General features: G+C 35.9%; 1 protein-coding gene across 7 annotated transcripts in view; it reads right to left on the reverse strand.

Moving 5' to 3' along the window:
* Positions 1–13,391, reverse strand: part of LOC138327353 (glycine receptor subunit alphaZ1-like) — a 129,521-nt gene that overhangs the window by 62,697 nt on the left and 53,433 nt on the right. For 4 of the 7 annotated variants that reach the window (XM_069273381.1, XM_069273383.1, XM_069273382.1 and 1 more), the window contains 4 exons: positions 11,993–12,148; positions 10,762–10,785; positions 9,110–9,174; positions 8,571–8,638 (listed from right to left, as the gene is read on the reverse strand). In XM_069273381.1, the coding sequence (XP_069129482.1) occupies positions 8,571–8,638; positions 9,110–9,174; positions 10,762–10,785; positions 11,993–12,090 (255 nt within the window). In that variant the 5' untranslated portion in view covers positions 12,091–12,148. The remainder of the gene's footprint in view (positions 1–8,570; positions 8,639–9,109; positions 9,175–10,761; positions 10,786–11,992; positions 12,149–13,391) is intronic. The other 3 variants (XM_069273386.1, XM_069273385.1, XM_069273387.1) reach the window with 3 other exon arrangements.

Here is a 13,391-nt window from a genome sequence, read left to right on the forward strand (position 1 = left end):
GTACAAGATCGTATAATCTTGAAACTCTCGGTATTAAAGAATGTGACTGGTTTACTGTCACAATCGCATCGCATGAAGCTATACGTATATTAAGTACCCTTTGTTTAAGCCAAATGGAAAAAAAATGAATACCTTGCGACATTTTGTGGAGTTGTGATGCTTTGATAAGTTTCCGAACATATACAGGGTGTCCCAAAAAACATGTCCCGACTTTGACGGATAATAAATTTTGCAATACTAAACTTTTTTTGAAAATTCAAAATGATTTGGAAAGCAGGAGTATCCAAATTTAACTTAATTGGGTACAAATTTACAGATTACATCGCCATTATGTGTGATGACGTCATAATAGAAATGATGATATCATCGATTATGTCATATTTTGATGACTTTCTAGCACCATGAAGATTCATGCTGAAGTTATTAAAATCTACAATGCGGTCGGAAAATCCCATACTTACATTAATGAAATTTTATGAAAATGTCACCCAGGTATGCTGTCCATCTGCAGGAAGCAGATTTACAGAATTGTGAGGTGGTGAGGAATTTCTGGGTCAGAATTCATCTTGTCATCGAAAAGAAGGGCGGACACCTCGTGCCCATTCTTTAACTGAAAGTTATTGATTTTCTGAACAAAACGCAAAATTAGCGAAAATATGACTTTCTCTCGATTTTCAATATAAGTCTTCACAAAAAGATATTTGTCCGGATTGTTATATATCGTTGTACAGAGCAGATTACTACCTATCTAATGGTAAATAGATCAAATTCCTCTGTCTACCAAAACCATTTTTATAAAGCGTCAAACTCGGGACATGTTTTTTTGGGACACCCTGTACATGTAAATGTTTATAACGGAGTAATAAATATGATCATCATTTGGATAATAATAGATGTGTGTATATATGTCTAATAAACACAAAAAAAAACATATGAAATAATTTGTTTTGCTTTTGTTGTCTGTGCAATCAGTGCAATCAGTAACTCGTTCGAATTAGGGCATAATGCTTAGGATTTTTTTTTGGAGGCAGTTAATTATTTTCAATACTAATATTCTGATGTAAAATAAATGCTCCAACATTTCCAATAATGGCACCAGTGTGAAGTATGTAACTTTAATTACTGAGGAAAATTACGAATTTGTTTTCTCCTCTTTTTAATAGATAAAACTTATCATTTATCGGAGATGTATCATATCCATTTTATCACTAAATATATCTTATCTATAAAACAAGCGACTATACAGTTTCCTCGAAAGGAACTATACAGTTTCAGTTTCAAAATAATGCAAGTGACTATACAGTTTCAACTCATAATCCGGCAATTTCAAATTATGATTGTGAAAAAGATATTGTCCTCATTAATATATATTTATATTTTGAATATTGTCAAATAAGTTAATAAACCTGTGATCGTGCTTGAAGCAATGAAAAGTAGACAGACTATCTTTAATTACGAAAAATATCAGGCAGAGGACTCAATTCTGCGGTGATGAACAGCAGTTCAACTCAACTTGTATGTACAAGTACTAAGTTATACGTACAAGATACTATCTTGTACGTATACTAACTTGTACGTACAAGATACTATCTTGTAAGTACAAGATACTAAGTTGTACGTACAAGATACTAAGTTGTACGTACAAGAAAATAACTTGTACGTACAAGATAAATTAAATTATATAGTGGCCCTAATACGCCGCCGTACTACCGCTAATGAATAGCACTCATAATCATATAATATTGAAAGCATCATTATATGATGGAGATTTAAAATTAAGCAAATCGTGGAGCCTGTTTTACTATTTCCAATTGTTTTTGTGACAATTACTTCATAAAACAGGTGATTCTTTGTGATCTATTTTGTTGACTCATGGAAGGATATTCTTAACCAAGATCAATACAATATACATGTATGTTTCAAAGGCAGTTTTGGTTTATGCTTGAAGTTCGATAAAATGCACATCAATTTAACAGAATATTAAAATATCAGAAAAATATAAATTTGAAATACTCTTTCACATAACAATAAAAATAAAAATAAATGGAGAAACATAATCTGGAAATCTGAATATTTCGAGAAAACATTGTTAGATTTAAATTTTAAAATAAAATCCTTTTACCATGGGGATTAGATAAAGATATCTGTAAAAATCGTATGTACTGGGCTTAAACGGTCTATTGCCTAGAATTTCCATTTAATTTCAACGGAATTCCGGTCTCATTCATAAACGCCGCACGTCGCGCTATCGCATAACTTAACTCGGTCCTTTGGACCAGTTGAGCTAAAATGAGTAAATGCTATGGCAAGCCAATATAAAATTTATTGAAGGAGCAAGGTCCATCCAGAATTTAATCGCATTATATAAGATATCTTATATTATTATATTCGATATCGGGCCCTTCGGGTCAGGTGAGCTTTACAAATGTCTATGCAAGCGATGGGTTATACGGAACTCGGGTCTGGTTCCTAGTTCCGTATAAGCTTAAACGGAACTCGGGTCTGGTTCCTAGTTCCGTTTAAGTTAAACGGAACTGGAGTCTAGGTGTCAGATCCGTTTAAGGGAATTTGTGTTAATGAGATTAATTCTGTGCTGTATTATTCATGGAAGCTCTAAGTTCTATTCCTGTATATAATAGGTAATTGAACATGCAGTTAGAGATAGGAATCCTAATAAACGGAACTCCGCTCGTTGGCCAGTATGTTTGTTAAACGGAACTCGGGTCTGGTTCCTAGTTCCGTATAAGCTTAAACGGAACTCGGGTCTGGTTCCTAGTTCCGTTTAAGTTAAACGGAACTGAGGTCTAGGTATCAGATCCGTTTAAGGAAATCTGTGTTATAGATATTAATTCTGTTCTGTATTATGAATGTAAGCTTTAAGTTCGATTCCCGTATATGATATGTAATTGAACATGCAATTAGAGGTAGAAATCCTAATAAACGGAACTCGGCTCGTTGACCAGTATTTTTGTTAAACGGAACTCGGGTCTGGTTCCTAGTTCCGTATAAGCTTAAACGGAACTCGGGTCTGGTTCCTAGTTCCGTTTAAGTTAAACGGAACTGGAGTCTAGGTGTCAGATCCGTTTAAGGGAATTTGTGTTAATGAGATTAATTCTGTGCTGTATTATTCATGGAAGCTCTAAGTTCTATTCCTGTATATAATAGGTAATTGAACATGCAATTAGAGGTAGAAATCCTAATAAACGGAACTCGGCTCGTTGACCAGTATTTTTGTTAAACGGAACTCGGGTCTGGTTCCTAGTTCCGTTTAAGTTAAACGGAACTCGGGTCTGGTTCCTAGTTCCGTTTAAGTTAAACGGAACTGAGGTCTAGGTATCAGATCCGTTTAAGGAAATCTGTGTTATAGAGATTAATTATGTGTTGTATCGTTGCTGAAAGCTCAGAGTTGGATTCCTATATATCATATGTAATTGAACATGCAATTAGAGGTAGAAATCCTAATAAACGGAACTCGGCTCGTTGACCAGTATTTTTGTTAAACGGAACTCGGGTCTGGTTCCTAGTTCCGTTTAAGTTAAACGGAACTCGGGTCTGGTTCCTAGTTCCGTTTAAGTTAAACGGAACTGAGGTCTAGGTATCAAATACGTTTAAGGAAATCTGTGTTATAGAGATTAATTCTGTGTTGTATCGTTGCTGAAAGCTCAGAGTTCGATTCCTATATATCATATGTAATTGAACATGCAATTAGAGGTAGAAATCCTAATAAACGGAACTCGGCTCGTTGACCAGTACTTTTGTTAAACGGAACTCGGGTCTGGTTCCTTGTTCCGTTTAAGTTAAACGGAACTCGGGTCTGGTTCCTAGTTCCGTTTAAGTTAAACGGAACTGAGGTCTAGGTATCAGATCCGTTTAAAGAAAATCTGTGTTATAGAGATCAATTATATAAGTTGTATCGTTCCTGAAGCTCAGAGTTAGATTCCTTTATAAATATGTAATTGAACATGCTTATAAGAGATAGGAATCCTAATAAACGGAACTCTGCTCGTTGGCCAGTATTTTTGTTAAACGGAACTCGGGTCTGGTTCCTAGTTCCGTATAAGCTTAAACGGAACTCGGGTCTGGTTCCTAGTTCCGTTTAAGTTAAACGGAACTGAGGTCTAGGTATCAGATCCGTTTAAGGAAATCTGTGTTACAGAGATTAATTATGTGTTGTATCGTTGCTGAAAGCTCAGAGTTGGATTCCTATATATCATATAATTGAACATGCAATTAGAGGTAGAAATCCTAATAAACGGAACTCGGCTCGTTGACCAGTATTTTTGTCAAACGGAACTCGGGTCTGGTTCCTAGTTCCGTTTAAGTTAAACGGAACTCGGGTCTGGTTCCTAGTTCCGTTTAAGTTAAACGGAACTGAGGTCTAGGTATCAGATCCGTTTAAGGAAATCTGTGTAATAGAGATTAATTATGTGTTGTTTCGTTGCTGAAAGCTCAGAGTTCGATTCCTATATATCACATGTAATTGAACATGCAATTAGAGGTAGAAATCCTAATAAACGGAACTCGGCTCGTTGACCAGTATTTTTGTTAAACGGAACTCGGGTCTGGTTCCTAGTTCCGTTTAAGTTAAACGGAACTCGGGTCTGGTTCCTAGTTCCGTTTAAGATAAACGGAACTGAGGTCTAGGTATCAGATCCGTTTAAGGAAATCTGTGTTATAGAGATTAATTATGTGTTGTATCGTTGCTGAAAGCTCAGAGTTGGATTCCTATATATCATATGTAATTGAACATGCAATTAGAGGTAGAAATCCTAATAAACGGAACTCGGCTCGTTGACCAGTATTTTTGTTAAACGGAACTCGGGTCTGGTTCCTAGTTCCGTTTAAGTTAAACGGAACTCGGGTCTGGTTCCTAGTTCCGTTTAAGTTAAACGGAACTGAGGTCTAGGTATCAAATACGTTTAAGGAAATCTGTGTTATAGAGATTAATTCTGTGTTGTATCGTTGCTGAAAGCTCAGAGTACGATTCCTATATATCATATGTAATTGAACATGCAATTAGAGGTAGAAATCCTAATAAACGGAACTCGGCTCGTTGACCAGTATTTTTGTTAAACGGAACTCGGGTCTGGTTCCTAGTTCCGTTTAAGTTAAACGGAACTCGGGTCTGGTTCCTAGTTCCGTTTAAGTTAAACGGAACTGAGGTCTAGGTATCAGATCCGTTTAAGAAAATCTGTGTTATAGAGATAAATTATATAAGTTGTATCGTTCCTGAAGCTCAGAGCTAGATTCCTTTATAACATATGTAATTAAATATCTTATAAGAGATAGGAATCCTAATAAACGGAAGTCTGCTCGTTGGCCAGTATGTTTGTTAAACGGAACTCGGGTCTGGTTCCTAGTTCCGTATAAGCTTAAACGGAACTCGGGTCTGGTTCCTAGTTCCGTTTAAGTTAAACGGAACTGAGGTCTAGGTATCAGATCCGTTTAAGGAAATCTGTGTTACAGAGATTAATTATGTGTTGTATCGTTGCTGAAAGCTCAGAGTTGGATTCCTATATATCATATAATTGAACATGCAATTAGAGGTAGAAATCCTAATAAACGGAACTCGGCTCGTTGACCAGTATTTTTGTTAAACGGAACTCGGGTCTGGTTCCTAGTTCAGTTTAAGTTAAACGGAACTCGGGTCTGGTTCCTAGTTCCGTTTAAGATAAACGGAACTGAGGTCTAGGTATCAGATCCGTTTAAGGAAATCTGTGTTATAGAGATTAATTATGTGTTGTATCGTTGCTGAAAGCTCAGAGTTGGATTCCTATATATCATATGTAATTGAACATGCAATTAGAGGTAGAAATCCTAATAAACGGAACTCGGCTCGTTGACCAGTATTTTTGTTAAACGGAACTCGGGTCTGGTTCCTAGTTCCGTTTAAGTTAAACGGAACTCGGGTCTGGTTCCCTAGTTCCGTTTAAGTTAAACGGAACTGAGGTCTAGGTATCAAATACGTTTAAGGAAATCTGTGTTATAGAGATTAATTCTGTGTTGTATCGTTGCTGAAAGCTCAGAGTTCGATTCCTATATATCATATGTAATTGAACATGCAATTAGAGGTAGAAATCCTAATAAACGGAACTCGGCTCGTTGACCAGTATTTTTGTTAAACGGAACTCGGGTCTGGTTCCTAGTTCCGTTTAAGTTAAACGGAACTCGGGTCTGGTTCCTAGTTCCGTTTAAGTTAAACGGAACTGAGGTCTAGGTATCAGATCCGTTTAAGAAAATCTGTGTTATAGAGATAAATTATATAAGTTGTATCGTTCCTGAAGCTCAGAGCTAGATTCCTTTATAACATATGTAATTAAATATCTTATAAGAGATAGGAATCCTAATAAACGGAAGTCTGCTCGTTGGCCAGTATGTTTGTTAAACGGAACTCGGGTCTGGTTCCTAGTTCCGTATAAGCTTAAACGGAACTCGGGTCTGGTTCCTAGTTCCGTTTAAGTTAAACGGAACTGAGGTCTAGGTATCAGATCCGTTTAAGGAAATCTGTGTTATAGATATTAATTCTGTTCTGTATTATGAATGTAAGCTTTAAGTTCGATTCCCGTATATGATATGTAATTGAACATGCAATTAGAGGTAGAAATCCTAATAAACGGAACTCGGCTCGTTGACCAGTATTTTTGTTAAACGGAACTCGGGTCTGGTTCCTAGTTCCGTATAAGCTTAAACGGAACTCGGGTCTGGTTCCTAGTTCCGTTTAAGTTAAACGGAACTGAGGTCTAGGTATCAGATCCGTTTAAGGGAATTTGTGTTATGAGATTAATTCTGTGCTGTATTATTCATGGAAGCTCTAAGTTCTATTCCTGTATATAATAGGTAATTGAACATGCAATTAGAGGTAGAAATCCTAATAAACGGAACTCGGCTCGTTGACCAGTATTTTTGTTAAACGGAACTCGGGTCTGGTTCCTAGTTCCGTTTAAGTTAAACGGAACTCGGGTCTGGTTCCTAGTTCCGTTTAAGTTAAACGGAACTGAGGTCTAGGTATCAGATCCGTTTAAGAAAATCTGTGTTATAGAGATAAATTATATAAGTTGTATCGTTCCTGAAGCTCAGAGCTAGATTCCTTTATAACATATGTAATTTAAATATCTTATAAGAGATAGGAATCCTAATAAACGGAAGTCTGCTCGTTGGCCAGTATTTTTGTTAAACGGAACTCGGGTCTGGTTCCTAGTTCCGTATAAGCTTAAACGGAACTCGGGTCTGGTTCCAAGTTCCGTTTAAGTTAAACGGAACTGAGGTCTAGGTATCAGATCCGTTTAAGGAAATCTGTGTTACAGAGATTAATTATGTGTTGTATCGTTGCTGAAAGCTCAGAGTTGGATTCCTATATATCATATAATTGAACATGCAATTAGAGGTAGAAATCCTAATAAACGGAACTCGGCTCGTTGACCAGTATTTTTGTTAAACGGAACTGGGTCTGGTTCCTAGTTCCGTTTAAGTTAAACGGAACTCGGGTCTGGTTCCTAGTTCCGTTTAAGTTAAACGGAACTGAGGTCTAGGTATCAGATCCGTTTAAGAAAATCTGTGTTATATAGATATAAATTATATAAGTTGTATCGTTCCTGAAGCTCAGAGCCAGATTCCTTATATAACATATGTAATTTAAATATCTTATAAGAGATAGGAATCCTAATAAACGGAAGTCTGCTCGTTGGCCAGTATGTTTGTTAAACGGAACTCGGGTCTGGTTCCTAGTTCCGTATAAGCTTAAACGGAACTCGGGTCTGGTTCCTAGTTCCGTTTAAGTTAAACGGAACTCGGGTCTGGTTCCTAGTTCCGTTTAAGTTAAACGGAACTCGGGTCTGGTTCCTAGTTCCGTTTATTAAACGGAACTAGGAACTAGGAACTCGCAACCAACTTCAGCCCTCCTCGGCCACCGCGGCCCCAAAATTTTGACGCTTTGTTACGTCTCTGTGAAGTTGATGTTAAGAAAATAATTCTAAATAGTTATTGTTTTAATCTGAAAAGTGTAGTAGACAATAATAACGTTTCTGTTATGTGGACAGGATTATCCCTCGAGAAGGTTTTAAGCCGGAAGCCACGGGTTGACCAACCAAAACCTTTCACTTTGGTTGAAATATCCCACGTTCACTTGACAGTCCCATAAAGGAATCTCTTTATCAGATTACAATACATCCTAATTGAGTGGTATACGTTACTTGGTGATTAAAAGACGTTGCGTTGTACTTCAACAGTACGACGATAATAAACGTCTGTAAAATTAACAAAAACGGTGATGTTGGATGTACTACGTTCATTTACACCAGTGTACTTAGAGACAGTGGTGTTATTCTCTTCATAGGAGAGAAACATTAGTAACATTGATATGGCAATAAGGTCATCTCGTATCATTGTGTCTTGGTTTCTCGTGGCTTTATTGCGTTTAAGAGACTCAGACACGAGTTGTTGCGGATTTAAAACGCACCAAAGGGACACGTTACCAACATTCTAACACAAATGACTAACATAGATGTTAGACACAACTGAGAGAATAATAAACATGAGGGCACTTAACACCATAACAGGTGGGTTAGACTGACCATGGTCGAGTCGCTGACGGAATCAATAGACAGGATATACAGCTGGACTTTACTGGTGATAGGTGTGTCTGAAACAAGAGGCATGACCTCATCAATTAACACAATGTACTGATTTAGTCACATTGCATGAACATTTAAATAAATAGATTAACATTCCTTTACAAATTGATAGATTTCAATAATTAATTCATGTCATCAATCAGCCGGTATTACAATTTACAAGGTGATACGCTACACCAAAGAAATGTTACCACGACGTAGCATGTACATGAAGTTTTAAAAAACGTAACTCGATAAAGTCTTACTGAAACATCATAATTGCACGAATTAGGACATTATGGAAAGCAAGCGATACCATCTATGGTTGGAATACAAGAACTTACAACTAGAATTTCATACTGAAACATTATGACGTCATTAATGGTATCACTAAAACAATGCTATATTGGTTTCTCTTAATTATGATATACCACTAACACAGTTAACAATGAGTTAAGGTATAGACGAGGCATCTTACAGTCCATTTCGCCAGTACTTACTGGTCTCGTAGCCTGGTGGGATCCGAGGGTCATACCCAGTAGTGATATTATCAAGTATCTCTTGTCTGAGGAACAAAAACAAAAACGAACATTTTAAAAAGACGTCACGTGAACCACACATGTCCAAACTAAAATCTTATTCCTGTCTGTGTGTATTTTTACATGGAGATAGGCTTAGCGTCGCCTTTCTATTTTGTACTATAAAGCGTCCCCTATATATCATTTATCGATGGTATTATTAGCGGGACTCGCTGTATCACCTGTGTAAAACATCACAACCTTTCAAAATACAGCTAGTATACTAGTAATTATTGCTAATTAATGTTAAAGTTAATTCAAAATACTACGATCCTGAATGTTTAGCTATAAAGCTGTTTGTATAATATTCGGTTAAGTTCTTAGTCTTATTTTGTCTTCTAGACTTGACGAGCTATCCTTAGCACCACATTAAAATAAATTATAAACATAAATTCAAGCAAGTGTAACACATTTAGAGGGAAACAGTTGAATTACTGTGGCATTGTAGTAATAATATAAAAAGTTAAATATGCGCCATGCATTTGAGTGATGTACATCAATATTAGTACACGGTTAGTTAAGCTGGTGAACACAAAATATCACAATGCATTATGAGTATACTGATATGCCGTGCATGTTACGTGTGTAAGGAAAGCATACAACACAGTGCAACGAAAACGAATGTACATATACGTAACATATCAAGTTTATTTAAATAGCCTGTAAAACAGCACTGATAACACACAGCAGAGTGTACAACATTGATGTAGGAAAAGAAGGATTCAAACTTATGTGTCATCCTCGAGATATTCCAGGGTTTACTGCCACTTTCGCTATATCTATCCCTGGACCCTTTCACGACAAAACTAGAGGTAGTGCTGAAGAGAAAACTGACCAATCACAGGCAAGCAAACAGAGACTTCCCTTAAAGATTGCATAGAGAGAGAGAGAGAGAGAGAGAGAGAGAGAGAGAGAGAGAGAGAGAGAGAGAGAGAGAGAGAGAGAGAGAAGGGGGGAGTCCAACTTGAAATCCAGACAGCCAACTACAGTGTACCGTCAATTTTTTGATATCTATCAAAGTGTTCTTATGGTATAGTAGTGAACATGTATTTTTTCAGGTAATATGATGTGTAAGTTATGTTCAGATTACATGATTGTAAGTTTACTTAGGCATTACAAAACATGCAAGTGCAGCACTGCATCAAATAGAAATCATGAAAACAAGTCGATGTTTTAAACACAATCGACATAAACAGCGAGAATATTAAGACGCCCCCTCCCACATGATTTTATGGGAAGAAACATGTCTTCATACCTTTCGTGTAAAAACAAAATTCAGTCAAAAGGAAAGTAAAGATTGCAAAACAATAAGGTGAACCTGCATACATATACCAAAGTACCACGGGATTATACTGTGTATTCACATCCACATGCACAACGACTTGTACAGGCATGTAAATGTGAAACAAATTATAACATAGGTCCTTTCCAACGCAAAACACACAACTAAAATATAAGGCTTATATATAGAGCTTGCACGAATCGCAACTGAGGCATGTATGTTGCTAGGAAGGAAGGACGCATTAACTAAAATCAAATGGTTATGTATAAATATATCCATTCCTTACTCATACCTATGTGATTTATCTCCATCATAGCTTGATAAGAAAACAAACATGTCTCCATTTCATCATAATACATATAATACAACCAGATACAATAATTATAAGCTGTCTTTGTACTTCGTGTCTAAATTCAGGAGCAAATGTATGAATCTCAATCCCAAGTCGTGAACATCCGGAGAGAACATTTCATTAGCTCTTCCCGTATTGTCGACACAAACACTTGCATACTATTTAATTCGTCTTTATCTTTTTAATGACAATGTATATCAGTATTGTTGTCGCAAAAAACCCCACTAAAATTCAAATTGTATTAACTGTGTCGGGCAATTCATTTGCATGTTTCAAAACGGTATCTGTATTGAAAGTTAAATTTTCCCTTAGAGATAGCCTAAAGTAACATTAGGAAAGAAAACTATGAAAATTCGACTATTGTGTATCATATAACTGACTTTAAAGTGTAAAAGATGACAGAACGGTTATACTGTGTTTATCGCAAAGTTTATAAAACTGCACATAAGACATATTCTACTGGGATATATTTGCTCTGCTAACATTATAAGAATTAAAGTAGAAAGATCACACGGAAACAATGAGTAGCAACAAAGCGTTGTTGATATGCTCGACTTTAGCCATCCTAGGCCGAACGGTCTGCTAAGTTATCGTTATCGGTAAAATCAAGTGAAATAACTCTCAAAGATCTAGAATATCAATTGTCTGTCCATATCGTTACAGGCAGTCTAATGTCTACCGAATGTCATCCGTTTCTCGACTAATTGACTTATAATTCTATGTTTTCTAACATTTTAAGGAGGACTTTAAGGTAACAAGCTGACATTTGTGTTAGGTTCAAAATAAAAATTTCCATATTTCTACTTCCGGATAAAGTGGCATAGGAATCTACTATATGTATCAACAACACTCTATTACCTTAGGAGGTTACACACTGTCTCACTTCCGGTAATACCTGAATAAACTTAGAGATATAATTCATACAAACTCTGCCGCAATTTAGAAAATAAATCAAAATTTGAATGGTCACTTCCATTCTTTCACAAGAATAAGATAAAACTTCTAACACGAATTATTAATAAAATGTTCGTTTGAATAATATGTTAACACCGTTGACTAAGTCAATAAATCATTTTCTACATTACACGTATATGTTTTGTTGGTTGTCACCACAACGCGGAGGTCTAGAGGTGAGACAGTGTGAGAAAGGAATAAGTAAAGTGTACACCACCTAGCGTGTGATAAAATCTCATGGGCAGACCTTGTCCCACATGTGGTGCCACACCACACGATTAGCACAAATATTAACAGTGGATTCCACAACTCCATCGTTACTTCCGTCCAGCAAGAAAGAGCTTAATAGTAACTATCGTTTGGCTTCCCAATACTGTAAGGCAATGAAAAAAATCACAAAGTTAATTTTGAAAAAAAAATCATAATGCAATTTTCTTAGAACCAAAATGAAACTACAGAGCATGACTGTTTTGACGCTGAAAATAAACGACAGTTATCTTTTCCTTTACAACTTACTTTATGAAAAAGTAGAGTATATCTAATTGTTAAAGTATTTCGGTTTACGTACCGGTGTCACGGTCTATTTTTCTATTTTGACATATTTGTTTTTGCCGGACAAAAAGAAATTATCGAAACTATGTTTGACTTTGGTCATAATGTTATATCATTTTATTTGTATATAACTTGATAATACCGTCAATCACTTCATGTTCCTGTAAACAATACCCGAGTATTTTGCGTCTTTCTTGTTTTTAACATTTTCGCGAATGCATAAAGACTTAAAGTGAATAGTCGGGCAAAGAAAACCAGTCTAAATGCGTTCACTGGCCTTCCAAAAGTTCTCACATATTAATACGACGGTCAAGTTCTGCTTAGTTTCCCAGTTCTGACCATTAAAGTAAAGAAAAGTTGAAAGCATTGAAAGCGAGGCTGTGTGGAAATGTAACCACGGACATAGTGAGCCGGGAGGACGTTTTAGAATTCCCATACTTTAAATTAATTTCATCGTACGCAGACAGATTTTGACGAGAGATTTTATTTTCCCATTTCATAAGAAATTATACTGGATACATTCACACCATTTTTACCGACTTCAGCCATCCTTGCCCGACTGTTCACTTTAAAGAGTTCCTATTGACAATTGTGCATTTGTATGATTATAAGTTTTATCATATGATACGCTTGATATCCAGTGAATTATTTTTGAATATCACAAATGTGATGTCAGGAAAAGTGATGTGGTGTCACCGGCGGAATCAATTGGCGGCCTCCGCTAAATTTTTGTAATGATTCTTGATGTGCAATTCACCATAGAAATTATTTTGTATTGTACTTTGAATTTATTTTGGCCTTTTATTTCGGATAATTAATATACTGGCTTTATACCTTTTTTTTTACCTTATTGTGAATTCTTTAAAGTGACGGTCTTTGTATTTATGTGGTAAAAAGTATCTTAAATTTGTGTTCATTTCATATCAAATGTTATGAAAATCGTCTCGAAATTTTCATTTTTTACTCAAAAGTTCAAAACTTTCCAGATTCGTTTCATAAAATCTTATACGAAATCAGTACTTATTTAAGATCATATATATATATATATATAATTATTCAATATT

The sequence above is a fragment of the Argopecten irradians genome, chromosome 7, assembly GCF_041381155.1.
Source record: "Argopecten irradians isolate NY chromosome 7, Ai_NY, whole genome shotgun sequence".
NCBI lineage: Eukaryota > Metazoa > Mollusca > Bivalvia > Pectinida > Pectinidae > Argopecten > Argopecten irradians.